Raw genomic sequence first — 22,591 nt, forward strand, 5'->3', positions numbered from 1 at the left:
AAAAGTTTAATCACAACTAAATCTGGGTTTACAGTGTATGTGTTTTACTTACAAATAAAAAATAAATTGACCATAACATCAAAGGTTTATGGTAATGCTAGAAAACTTCACGCTAGATATTGCTGTTACTATCATACCTCACTCTTTCCTGCTTGTTGTCCAGTTTGAGTTTCTCTCAACTGACTTAATGTTGGGAAAAATCATTGTGCCATTTGCCACTTGTGGTCACTGTTCAGCAAAAAAGTTAAGCAAAGTAAGCAAAGTCTTGTTTGGATGTCCCTTAGAGGCGCTAGCTCGGACTATTTGGCACCTAATTGTGAGTTTATTGAATTGAAGTGGCCATTTCAGAGGCATAACATGGCAGACAGTTCAGATACAGTAGAGGGGGGTATTGCAGCAGGCTCTTTGGATTGAATTTCCTGCATCTCTGTCTGTGTATACTGTATGTGTGCTGGTTTGCATTACGTTCTGGGCACAATGGTCCATTTGGCAGCTGTATGTGGAACCGAGCAGAAGGGGTTGCTGTATGCCTGAAGATGCAGGCCCAGATGGAATATTGCTTGCAGGCATATGGCATGGCTACAGTGACATATCACTTGCACACACAGACACCTGCATATCGCAAAAATATAAATTGTAGTTAAAGTTTGATGAGAAATAAAGATTGTTTTGCACTCATATACTTTGATATGGCCTACACACTTTCCAATCATTTAAGTGAGGACACTGAGGATGAACATTTGGTCTCTTAATGTGCAGATTGCAGAGTCTGATACTGGCATGACCGCATTTGTGGTCATACATTTCCAGGATCTTTGCCAGAAGCCATTGTTGGTTTCATTTTCCAAAACTCCATGAGCTCTTTCACTGATCAGGCCCTTCTCTGTTGGGAAATACCATGGTAACGGCGCTGGCAAGAACTGACCTCTGCTACTGCAACAAACATATGCGCTAAGCACAAACACACACTACTGCTGCCGCTAGAGTTCCCCACAAGAGTTGGGCGATTGACATATCCCCCATGGCCTCTGGGCCTCAGTAGTTAGAACTGAGCAATCAAAGCAGACACACAGGTCGAACTTTATTATCAAGCACTCAATAGCAGTTGCAGGAACAGCCACAGGTCTTCAAAATACAGCATAGGCTACAGGAAAGAGTTGCAAAATCAAAAACAGCTTTTCGGGCAGCAGATACATTGTGGCTTCCCATGGGCCCGGAGAGCTGGCTTGAAGCTTTTCATAGTTGACTCAAAGATGATATTTCTTCCTTTGGATGTTAAGTTGAAGTTTCAAGACTTTGTGCTGTAGAGAACTAAAGCTGATGACCTGACAGAGGACTTGGAAATCTCTCAGGTAGGATTCATCTCATTCCCTCTCCTCCATCCTTTAAAACTGTCTGTCATTGAGAAAGTTATTAAGTTGATTTTGTCCACAAATCGCAAGGTTAACAAAGTTGGTTTTATTTCAATGGACTGCCACAGACCATGAAGATAATTCTATTAAGCAATATGAATGTGACAAAAACTTGTTTGCTACTGAAAGTCATTATAAAATATATTGCATCTTAAAAGTCTCCACTGTCAAAAAAACAGCAGGGTTTACTTTGAATCGAATGGATGAAATCATCAAAGGGAATCTGTGATGTGTTTTGGTATTAACGGTGGGCTTTTGAAGAAGTTACACACCTAGACAACTATTTGAAAGTACATTTTTGATCATTTAATAGCATAATGCCTGATTGAAGTTGATTACTCCACAGCAGGAGAGAATAGTTTGATCAATGCTGATCATAGTAAACATCACAGTCACTGTTTCAAATGTATCCTATTTTTTCTAACTTTTTCCAATGCACTTTTATTTTGGTATTTTGAATCATCTGTGTCCATAGCATATATACAGTACACTTTGCCAATACTTGTTTTCATCAACATCATCAAAGGCTAGAAGGCACAAGTGATGCATCTGTTAAATGTTGCAAAGGGTTTTCATCACAAGTAATTGCAATTGAACATGAATATACATTTGAATGCTTTGAAACAGTCAGTAAGCACAATGAATCAGGCAGACCAAAAAAAAGAAGACAAATAAGTACCGCAGGCTTTTTGAATCAGTCTAACATGGTTGATGATTTAGTATGCAGAAGAGTAATACAATGAGAAAGCTCAGCGGTACCCTGCTGTTTCACAGCGCCTCTGTGTGTGAAAATAAGCAGTGGCATTTCCTTGAAAAATATCTTTGTTCTTTCAGCGAATGTTTCAGCCAACAGTCTCGAGCAATGGCAGGAAGTGATATGGACAATTTTTTGGGTCAATCAATATTTGTAATCAGCAGTTAAATTCACATTACAGCTAGACGTCCACTTGTGTGTAAGCAGTAGAGACTTCTTTTGTGGACATCACATAGTGGAACCTTTGTGGTATTTGTATTCAGGTTTTTGCTTTCTTTTGGTATTGTGGTGACTCACCATGAACTTGACTGCGGTGGACTGGAAAGAGAGGTGAGGTAGGGGGTGCGTCAGTACTGATGAAGATACACAGTGCAGTGTTCTCAAGGGTGACCTGTATTGCGCCACCTTCTTGCTCATATCAGTCCAGTGGTGCTTGTTCTGTGTTACTTTTTATGGCTTTAGTTGGCTTACCCACAAAGACCACGTTAAATCAAATAATAACCTTTATTGTGTGTAATTATACATTGTTTCCCAAGTAAATTAAAGGGCTGTAAAAGACCATAAAAATGCCTCAACATAAGTAAATTGTAATTTGAGTTGTATTCCTCTCCATGAGAACACCGTCAAACACAACAAAAGCGTTCACTATTTACCAATATATAATTGGTATAACAGCTCTGCAGTAACTGTGGTATTCTCCCTCTGTCTACAGCTTTTCTGCACATTCAGTGTCCGCACATTGTTCTCAATCTGTCGAGTCAATCACCAAACTCTGTGTGAGAGGCTCAGCCGGACAGGACCAGAGACTTTAATTTGTCACCATAGCAGGCCGTGACAACTGAGGGACTTACTGACCCAACTGGACTGTAGTGGTCCCACCATGGGGAAGACTGGGCAGAGTACAGTGGACCTAAACTCCCCAACAGAGGTCAAACAAGCCGTTCCCTTTGAGGAGCTGGACCCTGTGGTGCCCTCTGCAGATAAAAACAAGAAGAAAGAAGAGCCACCTGACAGGGGAAGCTGGAAGGGAAAGTTTGATTTCCTGGTGTCATGTGTGGGATATGCCATTGGCCTGGGAAATGTCTGGAGGTTCCCTTATCTGTGTGGCAAGAACGGTGGAGGTAAGTTCACAATTCATGGGTACCTGTGACTGACAGAACCAAAAGCTCTTTAGTCAGTTTAAAGTTAATTCTGATGAGATACTTAATACCTTTAGAGCACATACTCATTCACCCAAAGCCATAATAGTTAAAAATACACAGTCAAATGTGAAAAAAGTTGGGTGAGCATTCCTCATGTATCCATGTTAAATGTTTGAGGCCCTGCAGTGGGCCTCTACTGGGCCCTCTGAAAGGGGATGCTATCTGGCTATCAGCTGCATGCTGCTCAACCCATCTTTGCCCCGGTCACGCCTTTCTTCTAACCCACAGCCTTTTACAGGAACTGGCTGCAGTGCACTTTAAGTTAGTGTCCAGCTAACATGGTGCTGTGGTAGTGATGGTTGTCATCGTATTTTCCTTTTGCCTTTATGGGTGGTAAGTGCTACCCTCCCTGAAGCTAAATCGAAGAATACCACGCGCAAGTCTCTTCGTTCCCTCTTTGCCTACATGTACTCTCACAAACCTCAAACCTCTTCAAACCATAGACTAAATCTCCAACACCAGCCACTGTCCCTTTGAACCCTTCCAGTGTGTGGCTATCAGATCTGAATTAGTTGCCCATATGCCCCTGTCACTAGCCCTCGGCCAATATACTTTTGATTGACTTCTTGAGTAATACTGATCAATGATTATTCAATTAATCAATGGATGAGCATGTTTTAATAGGTTATTTGATTGACGTTGAACTCTAAGAATACACTTTATAAGAATAAGATCCTTAGCAAACCATTAACATATACAGAAACCTTTTTAATCACATATTCTGGGCGAGTGTATATTCTCTGGAAGATGTGTGTCTCCTGCATGCAAATTGTACAATATTTAACAAGACTGTCTTCTAGCATTTTTTATAAAATTATAATAATATAATTATAAAGTAGCTCCTCAGGCAGGAGCCATGGTTTAACAAATTGGAGAAAAGGATATGTCATTCTTATCACAGTATTACAGCAATATTTCATTTCTCTGTTAGTTACTTAATTGAAGAAAAATAAACTTTAATTAAATTAATTAAACTTAATTTGAATATTTAGTTTTCATTTTTATTGAGATAGTATGCACTGTTAATCTAAGTTACATCAGTTTGTTGAAATGCAGTATTACTCTGGCATGTTTATGATAGTATTGCAATCCTTGTAATTACTATCTACATTATCTTATGCTCTATCAGGGGCCTTTCTGATCCCGTACTTTTTGACCCTGGTGTTTGCTGGGATACCTCTCTTCCTCTTGGAGACGGCTCTGGGACAGTTCACCTCAGTGGGAGGGCTGGGGGTGTGGAAGCTCATCCCTATGATGAAAGGTAAGCTGTGGATATACAATAGGGAGATATGGATGTACATCTGCTGTTATATCATTTCAATTTACAGATACATTTTAAGTTTTTGACATGCTTTTGAGCATAACAGACCAGGTATGTCACCAATAATATGCACCTACCACATAGATTTGATTTATTAGCACAAATTCTCTTTTTGTGCTGAACCAAAATCTACCTTGAATGACCTTTTGCTCAATATTTCCGCTTGACATCAGTCTCTTTCTCCATGCCATTGCACTTCAAAATTAACGACAAGGATATGAAGCTTCCAAAGAGGTGCAGAAACACACAAAAAAGAGGAAAATAGTTTTGTGAACAACTTTTTTCATTTAAGAATCTTTTCCAGCCAGTTCTTGGTGGTAGCAATTATACCACTGCCTCCTAGCTCAAAGAGCTCGAGTGAAGCACAATTTATCTCCAGCCAGCAAAGACAGCAGCAGTGATAGCGAGTGTGCCGCTGTGCCAACTGATACCCAAAGCCAAGAGCAAGTAAACATTACAAATAATAAAAACAGCAATGATGAGGATGATAAAGATTATAACTAACATGCTGAGTGATGCTGTTTGAGGAGAAATCTGCTCTAGAGTTATTTCTAACATATACATATACATTTGATTTTGCAGGGTGACCAACAAAGCATTATAATGTAAAACGTTGACATCTGCGTCTCTTCCTTCTTCAGGTGTTGGTTTAGCTGCAGTGGTTCTGTCCTTCTGGCTCAACATCTACTATATTATCATCATTGCCTGGGCACTCTACTACTTATTCAACTCCTTTGGTTCGGTATGTTGTATAATTAATCATTAGACAGGGATTTGTATCTTTCACTTTTTATAGACAAAGAGATTAATTGATTAATAATCAGCAGATTAATCGATAATGAAAATGACATTCAGTGGCATTTTAAGTAGTGCGGGCATGTTTTATCTTTCCCATTTTGTCTACGGAGTCTGAAAAAGATTCAGAAGAGACGTACAGTAAGTGGTAAAATTAAAGCTGTGGAGAGCTTTGTCTTTTAGCTTTTAGGTTTTCTGGTCAATTTTACTGTTTTGGTTCACTCTCATGGCTCTCATCAGTGTTGTTTTTGTTCTGATAAAGTCACTGTAAACTACCTACCGACTAAGGTGATATTGTGTCACTGTTGTGTTTACAGCTTCTTTTTGCTGACCCCAAGTGGCCAAGCAATCGGTTATTGCAACTTCAATGTCAAATCAGAAAAGTATTTTTTTTAAATGGATGGTAGGCATGATTAAAATTCTGTTTTTTATACCTGATTACTGCCGGCAATGCTTTCATTGCCTAATGTATATCGAGAAAATGTTTTGTTTACCACCTCAACAATGCCTGTCTTCTCTGTCTCGGCTTTTCCTCACTCTGCTTTTGTATTTCTCTGTGTGAGCGCACGGCTCAAAGAAGCCGGGTGGAGGGAATTTAAAGACTTTGCAGGCATTGTGCAAGAGGCTCTTTTGGTGGGAAAATAGAGGATTGAGAAGCAGGGATGAAAGATTTATATTGTTCAATTTTGTTATCTTAAGGCCCAAAACATGGTTGGATCATTAAAACTGACTGTGGAGAGTAATGTTTTTCTGTGAAGAAAAGCAGAAATATTTCATCATATTCATGTATATGTTTTTTGTGTGCAGGAGCTGCCTTGGCAAAGCTGTAATAACCCCTGGAACACAGAGAAATGTTTTTGCAACTACACTCTGACAGATACCACCAACCTGACCAGTGCTGTCACTGAGTTCTGGGAGTAAGTGAGATATGTTAATGCCATACAGTATGAGTGTGTGTACAAGATAGCCTGTACAAGAATAGGTTGAAGCTATTTATGGAAGCCATTTGTGCTTATCTGTGTCTGAATTTAGTGTGTATGTGTGTTTCTGTAGGCATAACATGCACCAGTTGTCCAGTGGTCTGGAGGAGCCAGGAGAGGTTCGCTGGCCCTTAGTGGGCACTCTGGCGCTGGCCTGGGTCCTTGTCTATTTCTCAATCTGGAAAGGAGTGGAGTGGACAGGGAAGGTCATACTTAGTGCTTATGTTTTTCCCTGTTCTTGCCCAATTCTGTTATCTTCTTTCCCTCTCCTCTTACATTCTTAAAACTTACAATTTTCTCTCTAGCCTCAGACTGATTCTGCTACATCACAAAGTCTGCTTTATCTGAGACGCTTTTTTTTCTTCCCATTTTTGCCTATTCTAGGTTTTAATCATGCAAACAGGACAAGACACAGAGCTGCTCAGGAGGCAGAGCTGATATTTCTGTTTTCATTCTTGATTGGTGGATTAAAGAGAAAAAATGATTCAGAGAAAACATGAAGTTTAGGCTACAAAAGAAAAAGAGCCGTGTATATGACTTTGGATCAGATGGAAATATTTCAACAACTATTAAACAGATTTCCATAAAATGTTGTATAGACATTTGTGGTGCCTAGATGATGAAGCCTATTGACTTTGGCGATCACCCAAATGTTCTTCTAGCACCACCATTAGGTTAATATTTCAGTTTTTTTGTGAAATGTCTCAACAGCTATTAGATGGGTGAAAATTTTGTACAAACATTCATGTCAGCTGGATAGTATTCATCGTTGCGAAGGGCTATTGCTCGGTCCTAGAATTTGAAAAAAAGAGGACATTGATCCCAAAATTCAGAAATAAATCCATTTAAATCTCTTCCTCTCTTTTGATTTACTGTGTTAAAAGAGTCACATTATGAGTGCACACCAAAAGGGACAGAGGATGTGTTAATTGGCTCCACCGAGTTGAACAACAACCTAAAATATATTTTAATTATTTATTAATTATCATATGCCTTAGTATTTATTTATTCTTCTCAGATGTTGACAGATTGTTTGTATCTGTCGTCATCCTGCTGTCCACACCCCATCTCTCTCTCTTATAAATAGACATGGTTGCAAAATGTATTTAATCCCAAACTGATGGATGATTTAGAGGTGTTAGCAAAAGAGTTAGAAAAAGAAAGAAAAAATATATATCACTCTGCCTACTGCCTGGGATTTTTAAATTACAGCAAGTCCAAGCGATGTATGTGAGCAGAAACACATTTACACATTTACTGCTAGTGGATAATTGGATTTTAATGTGTGGCATCTGAGAGCAGTGAGAAAAATGAATTCCCCCAAGGCCCCCGGCCTTGATGGACATTACCAATTAAGCATAACGATTATGCTACAGAGTTGTGGGTCAGATTCTTAAGGCTCCGGCAAGGTCTTCTAGCAAAGAGAAGCCATGGAAATATTTCAGTCAAGACATTTTTCACACTGTGTACTGTGGCAACAAGGGGTTTTGCATCTATTGTTGACTTTTAATTATTAGAGGAATGGTTTTGGGATGTTTGCAATTGTGATTAACTTGAAAACAAGATTCAACCCCCGTCTTAAAACAGGCTTACTTCCATTTTAAGTTCTGTATAATTCAAATATGGGTTTTTGGCTTTGACAGAGTAGACATCCAAAGTATATTAATGTGAATACATAAAAAAGAATTTCTCTTTCTCTTAGGTGGTGTATTTCTCAGCCACCTATCCCTACGTCATGCTGTTCATCCTGTTCTTGCGCGGGGTCACTCTGCCTGGAGCCATAGACGGGATCCTCTTCTACATCACTCCAGACTTCAAAAAGCTCATGCGATCTGAGGTAGACAGCTTGCACACATCTGATCACACAAACATATTCATAGACAAACAAATGACAAAGTGAATATGGGCGCATACATGTATCTGACAGGTGTGGCTGGATGCAGCGACTCAAATCTTCTTTTCCTATGGACTGGGCCTGGGCTCACTCATCGCCCTGGGGAGCTACAACCCTTACAACAACGATGTGTACAGGTAGGGACATGCAGTCACAAGCTTTGTACATCCTCATAATTGATATCATGTTGTCATCCCAACTGTTAATTGTGTTTCTTTCTCGGCAGGGACTCCATCATAGTGTGCTGCATTAACTCCTGCACCAGCATGTTCGCTGGCTTCGTCATCTTCTCCATTGTAGGCTTCATGTCCCATATCACTAAGAAACCTGTCCAGGAATTAGCAGCATCAGGTGCAGTACTGTATTGAATTGTTTGGCAAGGACTTCTTTAAATCTTTGCCTTGGTACTTCCAATGAGGCATGAGTCTGGAAATGTTGTATGATTATCTTCCAAATCTCAGATACTTATATATAAACACACCAATACCCAAAAGCTGAGAAACGTTCTTGAAATCTTGAGACAGGTTGTGTATTTGACCTTTACATGGAAAAAGCTTTCTCAGATAAATTGACCTGCTTTCAGTCCACATTTAAGTGAACCTATGTTTTTGGCAACCTTAAAAATGATTTTAAACGTTGGAAGCTTAATAGTCTATAGCTACATTTTCGGCTGGATGTCCGCTACCTTCCGCTTTCTTTGTGTTGTAATTTTAAACTCTGGTGGATTTATGAGGACTATGATTAACTGCTTCTCAGATCTCTGCAGGGTAAATCCAGACAGCTAGCTAGATTATCTGTCCAATCTGAGTTTTCTGTTGTTTCTGAACGTACATGTTCCACCAAAACAAGTTCCTTCCAGAGGCTATTTTGCAGTGGCACCGTGGCTCTGACCCGTGCCTAGCGCAGCCTATGAGGATTGTGTTTGGTTTATAGACATGCCATTAAACCACAGCACGTTTTTCTCCCATCCTGGAATGCTGTGTGGACTAGCCAGACCCTCCTCCGCAACTCTGTGGAGGAAGGTCTGGCAAAGCGAGACTAGAGGCTTGCTAACCAAGTGCAATTCAAATTCGAAAAGAAAAAACAAGTAAATAGTACTGTGATGTTTGTGTCCTGTTTCTTATGTTTTCTAGATGTGTAAATATGTCCATGCTTATGAATTTCATTAGGCTACACTATAATGTCATAAGATTAAGCATTTGATATTTAAATGGCGTGTCTTCTGTGTGACATTTAGGTCCAGGTCTGGCGTTTTTAGCTTACCCTCAGGCCGTCACCCAGCTGCCCATGTCCTCTCTGTGGGCCATCCTCTTCTTCTCCATGCTTGTGATGCTGGGCCTGGACAGTCAGGTACAAACTGCACACACACACTTGCATGACCTGCTGCTGAACATAAAGCTGCTGTATAATTAAAAAACGTAATAATCCATTAATGATTTAGATCATGTCCTATACACAGAAATACCAACTAACTTCCGACCAACACTCAAGAGTGTCTCGTGCTCAGATGGGATTATTGTCAATTTAAGTGAATCTTACTAGCAGTTGAATAAATAATGGAAAAACCTGAAACATGCAATCCTAATTTGTCCCCCCGCCACACACACACTTCTGAAACTAAACCTATGCTCTGGGGTGTGGAGATAGAAAGAGGTGATTTTACCGAATCTCAACTTTAGGCTAACGGCTCAAGGCTACATTAGTTGCTACTGGCATAACACACCCAAAACTCTGAGTGACTGACTGACAAGAGGTTGTTTTGCATTGTGGGTAATGTATGGGCCTGGTTTTGACATAAATAATAAAAAAGACAATATCTCTGTTTCTGCTGCATACATTTTGATTCTTTTTAAGTCGTGAGTTTGACAAAGTTGCAGGAAAGTGCTAAATTTGTGGGGTGGGGTCTTTGAATAACAAACTGCAGTACATTCTGACCCATGTCTCTTAATAATGACATTTATTAGTTCTGCACAGTGGAAGGCTTCATCACAGCTCTAATGGATGAATATCCCATGGTGCTGAGGAAGAGGAAGAAGATCTTCATCTTCATTGTCTGCTTCATCTCCTTCATCATCGGCTTCTCCAACATCACACAGGTGCAGTTGTGTACATCTCTGTGTATTACATGCCCTCAGTCCATGTTGATTCTCCAGTATGAAAAGATGGTTTCGTTCAGTTTATTAAAGTCACTGCCGGCGGTTGTATTAAACTCCAACACACATACACGCACACACGCATGCACGCACACACACACACACACACACACACACACACACACACACACACACACACACACACACACACACACACACACACACACACACACACACGCTTACCTGAACATTTGCACACTACGGAAATGAGCCCCCTCCTGCATTATACATAATGACAAAACGATCTCACAACAACCAGCGTTATACTCATCATGCATATATTTTATTAAATATAGAGAGTGTAATAAAGTGTTATTGTTCAGCCTCTAAGCAGATATGTGTGTCTCTGTGTGTGTGGAAATCTCCCAGGGTGGTCTGTACGTGTTCAAGCTGTTTGATTACTACTCGGCCAGTGGGATGTGTCTTCTCTTCCTCGTCTTCTTCGAAACCGTTTCCATAGCCTGGTTTTATGGTAGGAACTATATTTTATGACATCAACGCTTAAACCAAATACTGTAGAATGAAATCAAATGTAACCACAGATGAAATAAGCTGAGACAAAGCTGGATAGAAAAGGACTATATTTGGCCAAGCATGTCGATTTCTTATATACACTGAAGCTGTCCAAGAGGAAATTACATCTATCTGCTCCACTTTCTGTCTTAAGACTCTCTGCCCAATCAGCTTTCCCTCTCTTTCAACCCATAAGGCTTTGTTCTCCACATTAACACACACACACACACAAACACCCACACACACACACACACACACACACACACACACACACACACACACACACACACACACACACACACACACACACTCCTTTTATTTATCCTCCTCTCTTTATGCCACAGGAGCTGAAAGGTTTTATACGAACATTGAAGACATGATCGGCTATAGGCCATGTGGCTGGTGGAAGCTCTGTTGGAAGTTCTTCACTCCGCTGATCTGCCTGGTAGGAGTTCAATGATTATCAATTTAACCTCCATAATATGCGGTTTTTCTAAGTCGACCCATTGCGTGTTCTTCCTTCTCCCTCACGGAGATCTATCATGCTACAGCAGGTGCCAATAGTAGAGAATTGATGACATTGCTGAATTGGTTTCCTTCGCCATGTGGGGATTTGTACTTGTGGACTGTCAGACCCTCAGGGAAATCATGGTGATGGCTTTATCTACAATACTGTGGTTAAAATGTTAAAGGAAGCTATATGGAAAATCAAGGGTATTCTGCCACAAGTAATAAATGCAGCTTAGATGGTTAAAACTGGGCTAAATTTGATTGAAAAGTAAAAAAATTTAGCCAGAGGGCTATCTCGACAACTGTGGGATCTATTGCTATAACATTTGGTACACCCATCATCCCAAGCATCATGTTTAAATGTTTAATTGTCCAGTATGGTGACATTAAATCTCAGTTGTGCTTTGTATTTAGTGCAAATTAGCAAATGTGAGCTGTTAGAATGCTAACACAATAAATAAGATGGTGGGTGAACACGGTAAACATTATATCCGCTAAACATTATACCCGCTAAACATCAGCATGTCTGCACTGTTATTGTGAGCATGTTAGCATTCTCTGACATTAACCTTTATCTTAAAGCACCACTGTGCCTAAGTACAGTCTCACTGTCTAGCCGCTAGCTGCCATTAGCATGGCTGTAGACTCTTGTTGAGATATCAAGGGTAGGCTAACACATAACTGTTGTTTTGAGTGCGATACAGGTCCATAACATAATACAACAATCTAAAAGCTGTTACAAACAATGTTCCTTACAACCTAGGCTTTGAAAAACGTCTATTTTTCCAGTGATGTTAGCCCAGTTTTAACCGAGATGTTTGTCAGCGTACAAATCACCATTTTAGTGATTTCATTCTGTTATTGGTAAAGATTACATGGACTAAAGAACATAATTGTATATTGTAGGGGGTGTTTACCTTCAGTGCCTTTGAGATGACCCCTCTGATGTTGGGGAAGTATGTGTACCCGCTGTGGGGCCAAGTGATTGGCTGGTTCATGGCTTTGTCTTCCATGATATTGATCCCGGGCTATTTCATCTACATGTTCTGCATCACCAAGGGCAGCATCAAAAAGGTACTTTATACCTATACTCTTATAGGTCTCTCTGTTTTTATTGTCTACTCCCTGCAGTTAAATAGTTATGTAGGATACTACTATGTGGATATTCAAAGGGAGAAAACTGAAAGTGAATAAAATAAACAGTAGTTCCAGTTGATCTACGGTGCAGGAAGGCAGGAGGTAAGACTGCAGGAAGAGAGGCAGAAAAAATGGATTTGGCTCGAGGCCAACATTATTATTCTGTTTTTAGGTAGGAAGGTATGTTTTTAAGGTGAGCACAGCTTGTTAGAGTTAATATTTTTGTTAGTTTGTTGCCCTACAATATTTAGTTTCCTCTGCTTTTCCTTAAATTAAAATCACGTGAATTACAGCTAAAAAGCACATTTTGCTCACTTTTCACACTATTGTTTTACAATTAAGTTTTGGTCCACCTAACTTCGCATGTCTGGACTAACCTTCAAGAAAATCTGTGAAGCATTTATTGCTAAGGTGAGACTGATGTGACTTTCTTTACTTGACCAGCGTTGGCGGAAGATGACAACTTCCCAGGAGGATGAAAAGCCATCGGGGCATGAAGAATTTACACACATGGGGAGCATGGGCGACGCTCCTGTCTAGCCAGGATTGTTCAGGTCAAAATAATTCCCTTGTCTGCCAGGACTTACTGTAGTCAACACTGAAATTTGACATTTGGATGGATGGAGCCTTGTACCGCATTTTTCTGTGATGTTTTCCTTTATATTAAATTATGCCGAAAAATTTGTCTGAACAATAGAGTTATGATGAATAAACTCAGGAGTGACATTGGATATTAATGAACACTCCTCCTGTCAATGATCCGGCCGAATTAATGCGATAAAAATTGTTACCTTGCCCCCTTTTTTTTTAACCATTGTTTTTTATTACCATGCCTTTCATCTGGGGGGTACAAAACACATTGCATAGTTAAAAACCAATGCCCAAGTCCTACAAATCAGGAACTATGTCAGAGGAAACATTTCAAATTTCGAAACTTAGAATTCTTCGGATGAACTTCAGTTCCTATTGACATGAACCAAAAAGCTGGTCTTTATGCTTGCAAATGTGTGGGCGGGTCAGACTGCTCCATCTCCACAGCACCTGATGGAGTCCTGGGAGAGTGAAATAGGAGTAGGAATTTCAGAAGACGTCTTCACAGCATTTACATGACATGGCATGAGTTAATTCAGTATAAGGTCATACATAGACTCCATTATTCATGTGTTAAATTGCACTTTTTCTACGCATCCTTGTCACTTGTATTCAATGCAAACAATCTGATGGAACGCTGGCTCGTATGTTTTGGTTCTGCACCAGACTCTAGGTTTTGGTCAGAAGTCTTTCATTGCTACTCAGATGTTAATGGATTTGAGGTCACAACAGCTGGAAACTCTAAGTCATTGGGAAACTTTGTCGATGTAGTATGGAATGGTCATTTCAAAGGAAATCATTCTCAAGGTCTGGAACAAAGGGACATCATCCTGTTTGGAACCTGGCTCACAGAGGTTCTCTAGTTCTTTATGTATGGAGAAAATCTTATGAGATGTCAGGGAAAGCAAGTTAAACATTTGTCTTCATATACTTTTCAAAACACACTGTAATTGTATAAACAGATGACCATCCAATCCTATGAAGAAGAGTACACTAAGTTTTGTTTTTGCTTCCTTATATGTGAAAGGAATGATGGGAGGAGGCGGGTAATGTTCCTGTCTGTTAACCACTTCAATGTCTTGTCTGTTTTCTTTCTGAAAAAGTTATAAATAAAATATTTAAAAATGAAAAATGTTGCCGAAAAATCCGGCAAATAAAAGTAAGAAAATGAGGGTCACTTTTGATAAATTTAGAGGATAGATTTCCTTTTGCAGTAAGAGTAAACTCTCAGCATTGAACCTGTGTACATATACCACATTCATGTATGACTGTAAATCTTCCTCCTTACTTGTACAATTTCTCTACTACTCAACAAAATCACAGTATTTGTCTAAGCTTACCACAAATGTTTGAATGTTGTTGTACAGAAGCATTGAAAAAGTATGGAAACCTGTTAAAACTTGATTTTACATGTAAAACTGTAAGGCATCAACGATTATTTGCTTGTGGTAGCTTGAAGAACCAACCAACCAGCCACTGTGATATTTTTGTCCAGCAATAAATATGTGGGCCACCCAGTTGAAAAAAACAAACATTTAGAATGTATGTATTGATTAAAGTTGTACAGGCTATTCACCTTAGACAGTTTTTCAATTAACACTGCTTTGAGATAAGTTTTAAATGACATTGTATAATTTCAAGTATTAGCCTTAATGGCAGCTTGTTTGATTAAAATATGTTATGTTTTTGTAAAGAGTTACATACCATAGAATGATCTGTTTTGACAGTTTGGGGAATATGTCAAATGAGGTGTATGAAGGATTTGCTCTGACTTTACTCCAGTTTGTTTTTTCATGTCAGTAAGAACATGTACAAAATAAACTGCACCTGGTAACTCCAGAGATGATGTAATGCTTGAGCCCCAGAAGCTTGTCCTATTGGGATAAACCCTAAAGTTTGTGGTCTGACTTTACTGTAGAGCCATGTGTATTCAGAGCAGCACTCTTGGTGACATGGATGATGAATTCTTGAATACAATCATTTATCACAGTGGGTGGGAAAAGTTACAGGAGTAAAGCCCAGGATGCGAAAAGAATAATCCAATAATCAAAATCACTTTTTGGTCACTTAGGGGCAGCAGGAACAAGCTGTAAACAAAACGCTGACATATTATATCCTTTTTAAAGTTACAAATTTACACATACAGCAGACAGAGTGTACAGTTTTTTTTTTTTTTTACCCTAACCCTTTTTTATTACTAACCCTAACCCTGCTGCTGGGAATGACACTGATGAGAGTAGAGATTTCCCAAAACATTAAAGTTGCGTGTTGGAATATCAAAACAATTCGCTGAAAGACACTGAAACAGTTAAAAGAGCAGAAAGCAACCCCTTTCACATAAAAACTGTCATGTGGTGCATCCGCTTAGCATGTTATCAGCCAATTGAATAGGCGCTAGCAGTTGTTATCACTACCATAGAGATAGGGCCCTACTCTACCTGCTAGTTGGCTTAATAGGCCATTATCATCCATTGACAAGCTGTCTGACAAAGCTCCTCGCTATTTAACTTGTACATACAGTAAATTTTGATTCAACTTTCTGGTGAAAAAAAAAAGTTAGCTGATATGAGTCTGGGTTTATGGTGTCTAATGCATGATAAAATGACATTTCAAAATTCTATTATAATATTTCCACAGCAAGTCTAAATAAATTCACTTATGGCCAAGCGGCTTTAAATTTGTGAAGAATCAGACAATTCAATCCAACAACCAAAGCAAACCATTGTGGTGAATAGACTTAAATCATCTTTAATAGCATGTTGATACACTGCAAAGACAGGTAGAGAGGGATTCAAAGCCAACTGAGGGAGGTGATGGTTCATATCTGTTACACTCAGTTTCCACCTGTCTTACCCTAAAAATGTCCACTTTTTTAAACTAGTTTGAGCAAACAGTGTTGAAGAGCCAGACAAGCTCCACATGGCATTCATGAAGCAGTGCACTGGTATGGCAGAGCCCTTTTTTCAGTTTCTTTAAGAAAGTTAGCCACTACTGCTCTTCCATGTCATATGATGCACTCCCAAAATGCTACATTGGTTTGCTTTCAAATATAAAATCATGATTTTCAGTGTGGCTCATATTCATGTTTTTTTTTGCACACCCAGGATATCTAGCTCTCAAAATGCTTAAACACATTGTCAAGTAGGAAAAACTGTGCAACCATTAATAAAGGGTAGTGAAAGACAGGGAAACAAACATGGCCACGGTTTGCCATTGTAAATCCATTTTCAGTTTGAAGGGCTGTTTGCTGTCATAATTATTAATATTTTTTAGTTCAACAACAAACAAAAAAATGTGTCATCTTCATCTTTCACTAAATTCAGTCATGCACAAACAATAAAAAAATGGGAATCAGTCCAATAGGCCTCTAAACAGATAGCATGCATGAGAAAAGAATCACATTTATGTGAATGTTGATTAAAATCACAACAATCATCCATCAATGTTAAATCCATAATATCAGAACTTTCTATGTTATATGCTGCAATGTATTACGCAACCTCCAAAAGATTGTTCATAGCCAGTGAAAAATATTAAAATTGTCATAACAGCTCTTCATTCATTTTGAAAGCGCTAGTTCTCCTCATTGTGTTATTGAAATATGAACAAAAGCAATTACCGGGACAAACTGGAGAGAGGTCACATTGGTTTACAGGAAAGTTAGGATTCTCTCTCTCTCTCTCTCTCTCTCTCTCTCTCTCTCTCTCTCTCTCTCTCTCTCTCTCTCTCTCTCTCTCTCTCTCTCTCTCTCTCTCTCTCCTCTCTCTCTCTCTCTCTCTCTCTCTCTCTCTCTCTCTCTCTCTCTCTCTCTCTCTCTCTCTCTCTCTCTCTCTCTCTCTCTCTCTCTCTCTCTCTCTCTCTCTCTCTCTCTCTCTCTCTCTCTCTCTCTCTCTCTCTCTCTCTCTCTCTCATTTCCACTGGGTGAAATCATGAGTGAAGAAGGACAGAAAAGATGAGATAGAGACCTCCCCGCAGTGGCTCTGTGATTATAAATCAACAAATCAGACAGGTGGGGGGTCAGACGGGAGCAGAGTTAACCGAACATCCATTCCACAGTACCTGGCGGGGCTTATGTTTAAAAGATGGATGCATTCAGCTGCCCTATTTCAGAATGAAGGACGTGTGACAGGGCAATAGCATTTTGAAGGGCAGCGGTAGCTTGCTTGTCCTTTCCGACACTGCTCGAATGTGGTATTTACAATCTAGGCTGGGGTGAAATGGAAAGAGATCAGATAATATGTTGCTTTTGTCCCGTTCTTATTTAAAGCAGGCTAGCCAACAGCACGAACAATACCATTAATGCCAGCATTTGCAACATAAGCTGTGTGTGTGCGCCTCTGTAGTTTTTTGCCTTTTTGAAAATGTCAGACTGAAAGGTTAGGAAGGAAGAGAAAACAGTCACAAGGAGCTGAAACAAAACCTGGGAGTTGTACCGACATAAATAGACAGTGTCTGGATGTTTTGTGGGTGTCCTGCATTTATCAACCGACGGAAAACACACAATAGTGGAATATGTTTTACACAAATGCAAATAAACACAGATTTTGACATTTTACAGTTGTAGCAGAAGCATCTTCATGGAAATTCATGGTGATTTACTGAAAAAGCAAAGAAGCGTTTCATAAACAACAGATGACAGCACAGTGTACATATATTACATGTGAATGGTGAATCCTTTTAGATTTAGAAAAGTCCGAGAACAGTTTCAGCAGCTTAAACGATTTCAACATGTGAAAAAAAAACGTTCCCTCCATCAGCAGATAACGTGTGGAACGAACTCCTAGGAAGCGTTATCGATAGGCTATTAAGTATGGAGAGACAAACAACAATCAACAGGACCATCCTGGGCTGAATGTTTGGTTTTGGAAGCAATCCGCGTGATTAGTTGCTTTTGTTTCCTGCCATACTTCACTGTAGAAAGATCTATGGAGAGTGACAATTGAGTAAGAGTGTTTTCTGATGATAGAGAGCCACGGATGACAAATGCAGCTTATCGAAGGTCGTTTTTTTCAGTTTTTTTTTATCAAGGGGAGCAGAGAAGAAGAGAGAAGGCTCTCCGTCATATAAATAAATCAGCAACAGTGCACACAGGGAGATCTTTTTTAAATGAAATATCAGGTTTGTTTTTCTTTTTTTTGTGTTCCTTGAGGGAGAAGTGTGACTATTTTCTCAAAGCAAAAGAAAGGAGTTTTTTTCTTTCTTTTTTTTTTTCTTCTAGCCCTAGCGTTTAGTCAAGTGCAAAGAAGTCAGTGTTTAGTGAAGGCTAATGTATTTTGGCACACGTTTTCAGTAAGTGTCAACGATGCACGCACGTGCACATACAGCACAGTAGGCATGAGGTTTGGGATGATAAAAGCGAACAGAAGCGGAAGGTCCTTGAAGAGTGTCCATCCATCACAGTCCATTTATGTTGTTGTTGGTGATGAATACCAGAACTAGAAGGAATCCATCCAGAAATGGAAAATCTGCTTTTTCCCTAGCAAGAGTTAAAATTGACAAAAAGTTATAGAAATTTGTTAAAACTACATAATATTTCAAAATACATGTGGAATCAAGTAAAACTTTATATATGCACTTTATTTCTCTGTTTCTCTTTTAAAACCTTAATTTTTATTTTCGTTTATTTTTTTCCTTAAATATGCATATAGGTGAGATTTCATTTTTTTTAATTATAACTCTTTCATCTGTATGTATATATGTACATTATGTATTTTTAAATAGGTAGAGAAGGGATAGGGTTTGTGTTGGAGTGTGTGTGGAAGTGTGTGTTTTCAGGGAAAGAATCCTAATTCATTTATTTACACCATGCTCCGAGAGCCACTTGGGGTCCGGTGTAGACTGAGGCGGGGGTCAGGGGGTATGTACTGGTGTGGGTGGTTGTAAGGCGGAGGTGGGGGAGGCAACGGGGGCTGGTGGCCATCGGTGCCATGGGAGCAGTCCGGCGAGCGCACCGGGGTGGACATGGCTGACTGGCTGAGCTGGTGGTGGCTGTGGTGGTGATGCTGGTAGTGGTGGTGAGTGGGCGTTTGGCTGAGGAAGGCCTCCATGCGTCCGTGGCCGCTGTTGTCAAGCATGATGACCTTAACGATCTGCTGACACTGGATGAGTGTCTCGGGCCGCAGATCAGCCATGCTGACAGCCGGCTGCTGCTGGTGCTGCTGGAGGTGGAGGTGGTGGGCAGGGGTGCTTGCCGCTGACTGCAACTGCGGGTGCTGAGGTGGAGGCGCTGGCCCATGGGTCAGCCCCTCGGGCACCTGCTGGAAAAGCAGCTCCCCCCGGTGGTTAAGAAGGGCCAAACTCTCGGGACTCCGAGCCGTGCTGCTGCTGCTGAGCTGGTACGTCTGAAGCCTGTTGTGAATTGACACCTAGTTTAGAAAACAGCCAAGAGAACAGCATCAAATGTTATAAAACTGGTTCCTCCTCTACAATCCGTCAAGCCCTCTTTTTTTTTTTTTGGGGGGGGTGGGGTGGTAAACGCACAGCACACACACACACAGGGCATGCGTGGGGGCTTAGGTGTTGGGGGTCGGTGGAGGTGTAAAATCATTGTGACTACTGCACACTCCCCTCCCTCCACCCCTACAGGTACTGGGACAGTGTATACTGGGTGCTGGGAACACCAGTGTGTGACTGGGGTCAGGAGGAAAGTGATGGGATAAGAGATTTGGTGCGACGCTACAGAAGGGGGCCCGGTGGTTCCAAAGGGGACACTGAGGGCCCCTGTGTCTCCCTTCCAAACCACTGTGTGGCGCTATGGTGACAGCGGACACAAGGAGACTTGAGGGGTCGGGGTAACCAGAACATAGATGAAGGTCATACGAAGAAGAGGAGGGTGGAAGGAGAGGAGGTGAGCAGACCGACAACCACAGACGTCCACAGGCAACACTCATCAGAATGCAAACCTCCCTATGTCACATTTATTTCAACTCTCTATTTTCTGTAGATACTTTCCTTCCCTCAAAGATTATTTTCTGCTGTCTGTCTTCCTTTTATTATATCTTTCTTTAATTCTTCATATATCTCCTATTGTAGGAAACATGTCAACTTTTCCAAATCACCTTACACTGCATTACGTTTGGCCAAAACAAAAATATAGGAAGTATCATCAAAATTCACAGAATGAGCACAAACTGAAATGCATATAATGTGTAGTGGACAAAATTGATGTGAAAATTGTAAGCAACAACAGCACATCAGGGATGCTGATTTTATATTTGTCGCAAGCTAATGGCTAGGGTTAACATAGTGTTTGTCACCTTTAACAAGGTAAAGTATAAGTTAAATTATTGGTCGATATAACTAAATGTATTTAAATTCAAATTTAAAGTAGAAAACGCTCACTGCTAGTGGAGAATTTACTAGTTAGAAGTCTGTAGACTCAAGTCCCAAGTCTATGAATCTGCTATGTACTGTAAGTTTGCAGACTTTCTAACTCCATACTTTCAAGCAGTCATAGTAGTTCGAAATATCTTAGTTTTAAATTCACTTTAACATACTGTGACTGTGTCAATCAGAATATAGTTTCCCAGCAAAACTCTTCACAACTGTGTGAAAAAGGTCAACGGTAATTCACCTGCAATATAATAGACTTTTAATGTGAAGTATCTGAGGTAAGAAAGGGCTTACAGCGGTGTTCACTCATTCTCTTACCGGAGCCGATGTAACTCTTGTGTGAACCAACTCTATTAACATTTGCTCCTATTCAATCTGCCAACCACTATTTCTCCTTGACGACTTGGCACATATACTTAAGAGTACAGTATCAATGAGCTCTGAAGCACTTTAGATAAAGAATTAAGGATTTCGCTGACTTTCTGGTGCCTTTCAAAAGTTTGATGTCTAAGTAGAAAGAATACAGTTTTTCCACAGATGACCAGAGGAATTATAGTGCTGGATATAACATTTCCTTCAAAATGTTCAATTACATTAATAGATTTGGTTAGTTTGGTTACTAAAAAGCAGCAAAAAACTAACCTTTCCTTTCTGATTAATGTGTCCGAAATCACTCCCTAGTTATTATATAGTGCACTGTATTTATTTGAGTGTCCAAATTCTGAGTGTGAGATTTATGCACTAATGTCCTTTGTACTACTCCCCTCAAAAATGCACACAATGGAATGAAAAATATGTACTACTATAAGTACACAAGTACACATAAGTAAATATAGTGCATAGGGAGTGATTTTCGACACAGCTCAGAAAGTAAATACGCCCAACATTTCTGTTTGCGTATGGATCAAACTAAAGAGATATAACATGTTATTTATTGAGCTTCAGAGGTGCTGATAGCTTTGGATAGAGTCGAGCTAGCTGTTTCTCCTCTAGTCTGTGCTATGCCAATCTCCTGAATCTACCTCCATATTTGATAGACAGATTGGTGAGTGTATTGATGTTCTCATCCAACTTGGTGTTGGTTAGTTTTCCACCGCAGCATTAAAGGTGCCGTAGGTAGGATTGTGAAGATCCAGGACTTAGCCAAAAAATGTTAACATCAACAACTTCTCAGTCCCTCCCCCCTTTCTGCTAAAGTCTTACCTACTGCACCTTTAAAGTCTGAATCTTCTTTTTCTTTTATTCAGATGCATTATAGTCCTTTGGTAACAAAACCTACATGTGATTTAGACTGTCGAAGCTCGTTAGCTGGATTGGTTGCACCTGAGGAGAAGCTGGTAGAGCTTTCAAAGGGCTCCTAATTGCAACAGTCTTTGTTTGCCAGTCTTTTCTGTGATGATTGCTTTCTTTGTGTTTGGTTTTGCTTTTCACGTCAACAAAACAATCCACACATCTGTTCAAACATGTCATCATCATGTCACTGGTATATTGACAGACAATCCATTACTATGACCACCTTCAAGGGTGTAGATTGAAAAAAAAAAAAGGATTTTGAAAAGTGAGGGGGACATATAAATGACACCATTGACTGTCTTAGAAGTCTTTAGCCACATTGAAACTACAGCACAGACTAGCATATTGTTACTGAGGGTACAATCTCAACACCTTACTATCAGTTTCTGCTGATAATAAAAGCCTGCTGTGGGATTGTACATGCCTCTAGTATAAGCAGGATTCTCGGTGTGACCCTCCTGCTCTCCAAGATAAATGTGTTTCGACAGCTAACGGCTCCCCACCAGCCACTGACATTTACCGCAGGCTGCATGGTAGAGGGGAAGACGGCTGGTGAAGGTAGCTCAGACAACCATGAAGACTGGCCTCTATCATAGCTCCCTATTATGAGGACCCAAAGGCTGCTAACAGAGAGAGCCATTGTGTTCAGAAAAATGAGCAGATATTCCTTTGCACAATACTAAAAAAACATTACATTTTTATGT

General features: G+C 40.0%; 2 protein-coding genes across 5 annotated transcripts in view; one reads left to right on the forward strand and one right to left on the reverse strand.

The window, feature by feature from the left end:
• The first annotated feature begins 1,100 nt into the window (after positions 1-1,100).
• On the forward strand, positions 1,101-14,842 carry LOC116059988 (sodium- and chloride-dependent GABA transporter 1-like). Its single transcript, XM_031313287.2, has 15 exons — positions 1,101-1,352; positions 2,879-3,287; positions 4,498-4,629; positions 5,331-5,431; positions 6,292-6,401; positions 6,538-6,670; positions 8,167-8,301; positions 8,392-8,495; positions 8,585-8,709; positions 9,596-9,708; positions 10,323-10,454; positions 10,881-10,983; positions 11,369-11,469; positions 12,441-12,608; positions 13,116-14,842. The coding sequence occupies exons 2-15, from the start codon at positions 3,047-3,049 to the stop codon at positions 13,209-13,211; spliced, it is 1,794 nt and encodes a 597-aa protein (XP_031169147.1). The 5' UTR covers positions 1,101-1,352; positions 2,879-3,046; the 3' UTR covers positions 13,212-14,842.
• A 3,421-nt stretch (positions 14,843-18,263) lies between these two features.
• The window catches only part of iqsec3a (IQ motif and Sec7 domain ArfGEF 3a), a 106,598-nt gene continuing 102,270 nt past the window's right edge, over positions 18,264-22,591 (reverse strand). For 3 of the 4 annotated variants that reach the window (XM_031313282.2, XM_035995831.1, XM_031313286.2), the window contains one exon: positions 18,264-19,627. In XM_031313282.2, coding sequence (XP_031169142.2) covers positions 19,061-19,627 — 567 coding nt within the window. In that variant the 3' untranslated portion in view covers positions 18,264-19,060. The remainder of the gene's footprint in view (positions 19,628-22,591) is intronic. The other variant, XM_031313283.2, reaches the window with a different exon arrangement.

This window comes from Sander lucioperca, chromosome 20 (genome assembly GCF_008315115.2).
Source record: "Sander lucioperca isolate FBNREF2018 chromosome 20, SLUC_FBN_1.2, whole genome shotgun sequence".
In the NCBI taxonomy this organism is placed as follows: Eukaryota; Metazoa; Chordata; class Actinopteri; order Perciformes; family Percidae; genus Sander; species Sander lucioperca.

Excerpts from the sequence above, each read along its gene's own strand:
- LOC116059988 (XM_031313287.2), top strand. The coding sequence starts at position 3,047 with ATGGGGAAGACTGGGCAGAGTACAGTGGACCTAAACTCCCCAACAGAG. Across the intron at positions 6,402-6,537 it reads GCTGTCACTGAGTTCTGGGA|GCATAACATGCACCAGTTGT; the intron begins GTAAGTGAGATA and ends GTGTTTCTGTAG. Across the intron at positions 11,470-12,440 it reads TCACTCCGCTGATCTGCCTG|GGGGTGTTTACCTTCAGTGC; the intron begins GTAGGAGTTCAA and ends TGTATATTGTAG.